The following is an 8,433-nucleotide window of genomic DNA, read 5'->3' on the forward strand; positions in this document are numbered from 1 at the left end:
GTGGCAATTTAAGTACCAACACCTCAAATGGTACGTAAATACAGAACTTGGGTAAATGTGCTTATAATCAATCACTGCAGATGACAATATAAAAACAATAAAATGTAAATTTCCCAACCTTTCTTCTGTATCTTTTGCAAGTATTTTGCTGGCTCTTCACCTTTCTCCTCCAGCGTGAGTTGTACTTCTGCGCCATTCTATTTTTTTAAATATATGTAGCTCCAACTGTATCATACACAGACACACACACACACAAATATAGAAGATGCTCTTCTTTGATGATGGTGGTATAGACAGTGCAGTCTAATACACAGTGTTAAATAGTGTTACACTTACCCCCCCTACTATCAAATGTATCAGTAACCTCTATGGAAGAGCAATATTGACTGGTGTCGGGGGCTGCAGGGAAAATAACCTGTGGTTGACAGAAAAAAAAGGTACAGATAGTTCATAAAAGGGCACAAAATATATGAAATTTATTCAGACTGAAAAGGGTCACATTAAATGAATAATTATACACTCGTGCAACCTTTCCTATTAAATAGAAATTGATTAAAATAAAGTTAACTAAATTATGACCATAATGAAAATGATCGCAGTTGTAACATTCATTAGCTGGTACAGAATGCACAAGTGAAAACTCTTGGCATGTGACAATCACTTATTAATTTTACTAACCATTTCATTATTAGGGTTTCATAAGGTTATTGTAGTAAATGAAAACAAAATTATATGACACTGAAATAATGGGCGTGTAAGAACTATTTCAGTTAACTGAAATAAAAATAAAACTTGATTTTTTAAAATGTAAAAACAAAAAATCAAGTACTAAAAGATAATGTCTTGTACATTTACAAAGCTTAATTACAAAGAAAACACAAGTAAGTTTATTATATTATTAAAAAGTCGCTGTATCCACTCACCGCTTATAGATGCTGCACCGCCACAATTTTTTTTTTTTTTTTTTTTGAGCTTCAGTTGGCGCAAAAACACTGTGAACCTTGAACCTTGTAGATGATGCAGCCCCAACGTCAGCATTAGAAGAGAGCGCCATCAGTCACAAATGCTGCATCGTCATTGGTTAATTCACATTGGAGGGGCACTGCTGAATCAACGAGGTTAAGGTGGCAAGGCGCGCGTTAGTTAACGTATGATACTCTCTGAAGAAACTGGTCGTATTTTGTAGCTATACATTCTTGAAGTTACAGAAATTGTGTGATTGGAAAAATTTGATCTCGTGCAGTGAGACCCCAATAATTAAATGTGTTGTACTTTTGTTTATTTTACAGAATGTAAATTAACAATTTTAACAGAATTTTACAGTAGAAGGAACTAATACAAAACTGCCCAGAAGAGCGCGAAACCCTCCGAAAAAGATGAGTTTGTATGAACCAGACCCCAGCTCCCTCAGAGATAACCAAGATGGTAATTGAGTTATTTTACTATACTACGGCTTAGCTAATTTAGTTAAGTATTAAAACTAGTTTAAGTGGTTATTTTTAACGTACTTTGGACACTTTACTAACCAAAATATTCATCAGTATTTGGTCTCTTACTACTGGAATTTTTATAAATACTGTATATTGGTAGCTTGAGGCACACATATTGATTATAGCCTACAGGAGTTTTTAATGGAATGTCATGAAAAAGGAATGAAACGTATTTGTACATTTTAGTGACTGAATTTTGCGAATCATCTAAAAATTTTAGGGATAAAATAATTTGTATAGGAATTGCAGCTCAAAGTTCTTTACAAAAAAGTATCCCTGCACCATACTCTTCATAGACAATGTGTACAATAAATAAATAAACAAATAAATGTGTGATAATTAAATAATGAAATGGATGTGTGATAATTAAATAATGAAAGGGATGTGTGATAATTAAATAATGAAAGGGATTAAAAACATTGAAACAATAGAATAAAGAGTGCATAAACCAAAGAGTTGCAGGAGCGAATAAATTTGAAAGTGCTAAAAGAATAAAGTTAATATTAGTTGAAGGCTAAAGTGAAGAGGTAATTTTGTTGCTTTGCTAAGAGGGTTAGAAATAAGACAATAAAGATATAGTAGCATGTTTAAGTAAGATTGATTTTAGCCTGCACTGATTTACTCACAATCTCCTTTTTGTTTACTTTGTGTTCATTTTCAGGACTTTTTGTATTTTTGACCTTTGAAGATGGATACACAGCAAAGATTTTTAATCTCTGTGATATACTAAACAAAGATGATAAACCCATCGCTTGCTTTAGAGATCTGACACCAGGAGAAGAAGTACTTGCAAGATGGTCTGACAATAAGTTCTACAAAGCTACAGTAGACTTCACAGCTGACAAAACGGTGGATACCAAGAAGGCGACAAAGAAGGACATGAAAAAAAGAGATGCAGCTGCACAAAGATTCTACAACCTTCCATTCCTACCTCAAGCAGGCCAGTCCACCTCTGCACAGGATCACCTAAATACTGTGGACCAAAATGTCATTCAGCCTCCAACAACCTGGCCAGTGTACCAGCCTCCACCTACAGAGTCATTTCTACCTGTCCAGCCACAGCACCAGCATGCAACTGCCTGGCCACAGTACCAACTTCCAGTTTCCCAATCATCACCAAATACGCCACAACATTACCAGCATTCAACATTCCAGTTGCTCAACCAGTATCGAACTACTCTGTCTGCAATTCCACACAATTCCAGGCTTTCGCAGTATTCCAAGCATCACCAGCCTCACACAGCACTACCCACACCTTCAGACCAAACACAACAGCAGCCTGTTTTGGCAGATTTGGATCAGCGAAGACAGCCACCAGCTCCTACAGCCAAAGAAAGCTTCCTCAAAATGTTGTACAGTCCTAATACACATCAAAAACCTGCAGTTCTTGGGGACCAGAGCCAGACAAGCACCTCTGAACATGAGACTTCAAGCTCATCTGCAGATGCTTTAATCATCGAGCGTGATCCAATTCCAGAAAGAGAACCATGTTTCATTTCGCCTGAGTCAGCAGAAGACAGATCATGGAAGCCATGCGAAGCATGCAAGACAGAGGTGGAAAAATTAGTGGAGGAAAAGGCCAAACTGCATGATGTGCTGTGTGGTATAAGTATGTTTTGTCTCTCTGTTGCAATTACTTGTTCTTTTAACACTTCTTTTTTTTTCTCTCAAAGTTTTTCTAACACACCTAATATCTATTCAGAAGAGTTGTGTAAAAAAAAAAGTGGGTAATAATCTAGTGTATTAAATTGTGCAACATAAAATTGTAATTATGTTTTTGTATTGGTATATGTTTAAAGTTCTACTACATTGTCTTACTTTGGACATTGGGAGTTATTTGATGCTTAAGCTAAATCTTAAAAGCTTTTAACAATTTGGTAAAACTCTTATCCAATCATGAAATCTTTTGGACTTTTTAAAAACTTGTCTTTTGTTTTGTTTTTTTTTACTTTATGCATGCTGCTGTGTCCCTGTAAGGTAATATACATCTTTTGTGTCACAGGTGGTGAGCACCTCGAGGCATTCAGAAGTTTTCTGGACAAAGTGGAACAGATCCAACCTCAGGCTGGTGTTTGGGCTCCAAAAGGCAGATCTCGGCAGCAGGAGCTATATCCAGGAAGTGGCCTCTTCTTGTCCTCGACTCACCTGGCTGCAATCCATGCAACCGCAAAGAAGGACTGCCTTCGCTTGTTCCATCTTCTTTTTGATGAATTCTTTACTGCAGAGGAGTGCCAGAATGCTGTGGCATTTGGGAAACACGGAAAGGTGCCAGATGGGAAGAGAGTCCTGGATAAGTTCAAAGTCAATGCAATTCTAAGTAAGTATGTTGCTCATGTGGTTGTTAACAATTTGTGGAAAAAGTTATGAAAATTCATTGGTAAAAAATGTGTGGGAACCCAATAAGAGGTGTTGGACCCATATATCAAATAACTACGTTAAATGTTATGATTGTTTCACTGTCCTCACAGTTTTGCTGCATTTCCTTATGTGTGATCAATAGAGATATTACAATGTGAATTTTGTCGTATCAGGATGAAAAAAGTTGCTAATACTGTTGTGGTAACTGCGGTTACTCAATGCAATCTGTAATTTGTGCTTTCTTTTCTTTTAAAAAGTACTTGTTTTCAAATTATGTATATTGGCGTCAGAGACTCAAGTTTATTGTTGTGAATTGTTGTAAACCTGGCCTGCCACTGCTCATAACATTGTTAAAATTGTTACTGTTTTAAAAACAGAATTTTACAAAAAAAAAAAAAAGCACTTTAGTTCATATTTTGTAATGACCATGTTTAAACAGTTTTTGCTGTCTTCAAAATGTCTTTAAATTTGTTAATGTTATTTTGATTTAAATAAAGATTCAAATTCAAATTCAAATTTCTTTATTTCTTTATTACATCAGCTAATCTGCCATTTGCTATGGATTTTTAAAGCCTGATGGTTGTGGATAGATCTTCTGTCTGTCCTGCAGTGAAGAGAGAGTAGCATTCCCGTCTGTTTTTTCTTTGGTCCATCAAGATGTTCTGAAGTGGATGATCTGTGTTGTTTAGAATGGTGAATCTAGTCTTGTAGGAGGAAAAGGTCATATGATTGAATTAGTAATTCATGGTCGTGCGTGTGTGTTTGTCTGCATGAGAGGGAGAGTGAGCGAGAGACTCGGATATTGCTCCATATAGCTCCAGTATTGCTCATTTTCTTTTTCAAAGGAGAAATAAAGGAGTCATTAAAAACACAGAATTGAGATTAGCAAGGCATCTCCTTTTAGTCTCAGGTATGACTCCCTCTGATTATTCTGTCTCACCTATTGCTCCTAGTGAATTTTAGGAGAAATATATGAGAAACATTTTAGACAAAATATAGATTAAAATAAGGCTTAGATGAGAATCTCAAATTTGTCTCCTGAGCTATAGAAAAGCAAGCTTTGAGCAGTAAAATTTTCCTCTGGGGAGGTCTGCTGGTTTGTCCTTACCATCGTTAACTTCATATCGGAACTGGTTCTTGCACCTGTTTAACTGCAGGTATGTAAAATGATTATCCTCAACTAAATGGCGAATATATAAAGGAATGTCATAAGCTATGACTCCCTCAAATAAGTCATGGCCTAGACATGGTGGAAGGCCAGGCTGGCAAACATGAAAAATGTGAAAGCTGATTGAATGGAGAGTCAAACTTGATGCCGCATACAGAGTCAGTGGCAGTAGTTTCCTGCTCTTGCAAATTACTTGCGTATGATTGGGCTGTTCTTTTGGTACCACACGATATAGGATTAGTCAGGAAATCATCTCTACACACCTCACAGTAACGACAGAAATAAGTAGACCGACTGAAGTTCTCCAAGAATCCCCCAATAGAATGGGATCCCAGGTTGTCTCCTGCAATGGCAACCAAATAGCCATTTAGTACAATGCCATCAGATGTGACTACACCTCTCTGCTCCAGAATTTTGAGGTCCTCAATCAGGGGAGCAAAAACTTTATTTACCCCAAAATACTTAAAGTCCTGTTCCCTACATGAGAGAACAAGTTGCATCTGATCAATAGAAGATCTATTGTGAGGCAAGATATCAGTAAGAGTTAGGTAAACTGCTAAAACCTTTTTTTTCCCTGAGCCCAGGGGGTTGACAACCTCAAAGGCATCTTGGTACAGTATTAAACCAAGTGAAGAAGGGTCAGCTTTCAACATTGGATTACTTTGAAAGCCTTCTCCATCCTTGACATCCTGATAGACAGCATCAGTAGATGACTGCAAACGTGTCATGGTATACTGTTCGCGTAGAGACTCATTTTTGAAAAGTGTCACCAATGTCTCATGAATAGGAACATACTGAGCAAAACATTCTTTGTCATTTTCATCATTGCCCAATAGCAAAGGAACGGGATGAACATAGTTAAAACAATCTTTAAAAGCAGCCTTCCTTTTTGCATCTGTACTGAGCATTCCCCTGTTATAGAGTGTGAGTAGATCATCTCTGTTCATTTCCTCAGTGATGCTGCTTATAGTGGCCTGAGGGATTCTGAGTTCTTTTAGTTTCTCACTCAGAATGTTTAGGGAATTCGACAGGCCAAGTTCATGAGCACTTTGAAAGCCATCAATAATGGTTTGAATGGTGCTTCCTGGTAAGAGTAGCTTAGATTGCAATTTCAGGTAAAAAAGTGTAAGGTTCTGTAAAAATAGGTTTTTCATCGACAGCTAATGGCATTTGTGGTTCATTATGTTCCTCGTCAGCCTCTGAATATGACTGACTGGGTCCTGGCAACGGCTCTGTAGCAATAGACTTGTCTAAAACAAGGTTATCTAAAATTGAATCCTCTGCACACCTATGTTTTCTGGAAATATGTGAAGCAAAAGTCATCACGTGTGTGAACGTGCAATCACAACCTCTAAATGGACATGTAGTTACCATTCCTTCCCTTATGTGCGTCTTCAAATGCTTAATAAGAGAGGCCAAAGTGTCACACTTAAATGCACAAGCCTCAAGCAGACATTTCAAGGATGTGTCAGGTGGTAGAGCTGATGTACCAGGCAGTATAGGCCCAGCAGCTTGCAGGTAGGACCTATGCTGCCTATACATAAGAATTTGCAGTCCTGTGTGTTTTCTGTACCTCCTTGAACAGTCAGGCACCCCACACTGATAGTGATAATTGGGGGCATTGCTATGCAGTTTTGTGTGCTGAACATAGTTACACACATTCTCAGACACATGCTCACAGCCAACGAATTTACAGTTGAACATTGTGGTGCATGTTAACTAGTCACCTACTGTACCTAATCTATTTCTCCTCACTCTTAGCCTGACACTGAAAAGGATGGTTAGCCTCGCCCTCTGATGACCTGGAAAGAAAAGAAAAGGAAAGAAAAGGGAGAAATTACACAAAGGCAGCCAACAATAAGAATTTCAGTTTGAATGCAGATTATGATCATTTAATAATTGTAATTTAATTTTAGCCATATGTCTCAGGCGGGCCTTGAGCCGCGCGGAAAACGCGTGCATGCTAGAAAGAGAACCGAGGCCGGCGACACACTGGATGCGTGGCGCAAGCGTCTCAGCTGTGTGGCGTGTCCGTTTTTAATTCGGCTCCCATGTTAACAGGTTAGAGCTTGCAGACTGCCTGCGTGAGGTGCGCGGAAAATGCGTGCATGCTAGAAATAGAACCAACGCCTATTTTTCACACGACACGCAAGCGTGTTGGCAGCGTTTCCAGGCAAACTATACTAGGAAAATAAGTTTATATGTCATTTTGTACACAAATACATATTAATTCATGACATTCTGATATTTGAAAGTCTATAGGTTGGCATAAATTCAGATATAAATGTAATTAAAAAAATTAATAAATAATTATCGATTTTCAAATATTGCAACCGTCAAACATAGTCTATTTTGCCGTCAATACTGTTGATGGTGTCCTTTATCAGTAGGCGTAGGTGTGTAAAAAAAAGTTTATATTGTTGTCATGAAGACAAGAGCCTGGTTTTTCTGTGGCCTCCCTCTATGTCAGAAGATCTGTGGCCTCCCTCTACAGTAGCAGCAGCGCACCAGGTGTCTTCATGACAACAATATAAACTTTTTTTTACACACCTACTGATAGAACACCGTCAACAGTATTGACAGCAAAGTATGTTTTGACAGTATGTTTGACAGGTGCAATATTTGAAAATCTATAATAATTTTTTTAATTACATTTATATCTGAATTTATGCCAACCTATACACTTTCAAATATCAAAATATCATGAATAATTATGCATTTGTGTACAAAATGACATATAAACATATTTTCCTAGTATATTTTGCCATGAAACGCTTCCGACACACGTGCGTGTCACGTAAAAATAGGCATTGGTTCTATTTCTAGCATGCACGCGTTTTCCGCGTGGCCTGAGACGCGCGTCTCACGCAGGCAGTCTGCATGCTCTAACCTGTTAACATGGGAGCCGGTTTAAAACAGACACGCCATGGTAAAAATGGAGACTAACTGTAGTGATTTGGAAATATTTGTGTATTTTACTCATCTCTTAATGTTAGTATATTGAAGCTAAAACCATTTACCAAATAAAAGCCACTAAATCTGTCATTGGGACAGTACTAGCTCAAAAGGGACACAAGTGCATATTAGTAGTTAAAGAGTACATTTTAGTACAATAATGGTACATATTTGCACCTTTTGAAAAGTTAATGATTCCAGTCACAGCTTTTAAACCTGTTTTTTCTCTCTCTTTCTGAGAGTATACCAGATTTACTGAAGATAAGCTTCTGACTCAAACTGAATGTGGTTGCGATCAGGTTGTTTTTTTCTAGAAATGTGGTTCAGTCTGAACATCTTGTGTGTGAGAGTGGGGATTCAGTGCATGCTAGTGGAGTTTGAAGGTGAAGAGCGTCTTCCTGTTCTGCTTCGAAGTTTAATCTACAGAAACATGATTAAAATCTTTCACATCGAGGTAGATAA

At 37.7% G+C, this 8,433-nt stretch overlaps 1 protein-coding gene across 1 annotated transcript; it reads left to right on the forward strand.

Annotated features, from left to right (window-relative positions):
• Positions 1–1,376: 1,376 nt before the first annotated feature.
• Positions 1,377–4,029, forward strand: LOC113040764 (uncharacterized). The gene is made up of 4 exons (XM_026199020.1): positions 1,377–1,425; positions 2,152–2,465; positions 3,045–3,099; positions 3,493–4,029. Exons 1-4 carry the CDS (start codon positions 1,377–1,379, stop codon positions 3,855–3,857), a joined length of 783 nt encoding a protein of 260 aa, XP_026054805.1. The 3' UTR covers positions 3,858–4,029.
• The last annotated feature ends 4,404 nt before the right edge of the window (positions 4,030–8,433 follow it).

Source organism: Carassius auratus, chromosome 22 (assembly GCF_003368295.1).
Source record: "Carassius auratus strain Wakin chromosome 22, ASM336829v1, whole genome shotgun sequence".
NCBI lineage: Eukaryota > Metazoa > Chordata > Actinopteri > Cypriniformes > Cyprinidae > Carassius > Carassius auratus.

Bases quoted from the DNA above. Each gene is read 5' to 3' on its own strand.
- LOC113040764 (XM_026199020.1), top strand. From the start codon at position 1,377: ATGAGTTTGTATGAACCAGACCCCAGCTCCCTCAGAGATAACCAAGAT. The intron at 2,466-3,044 runs GTGGACCAAAAT...TGCAAGACAGAG, and splicing joins CACAGGATCACCTAAATACT to GTGGAAAAATTAGTGGAGGA. The intron at 3,100-3,492 runs GTATGTTTTGTC...TTTGTGTCACAG, and splicing joins TGATGTGCTGTGTGGTATAA to GTGGTGAGCACCTCGAGGCA.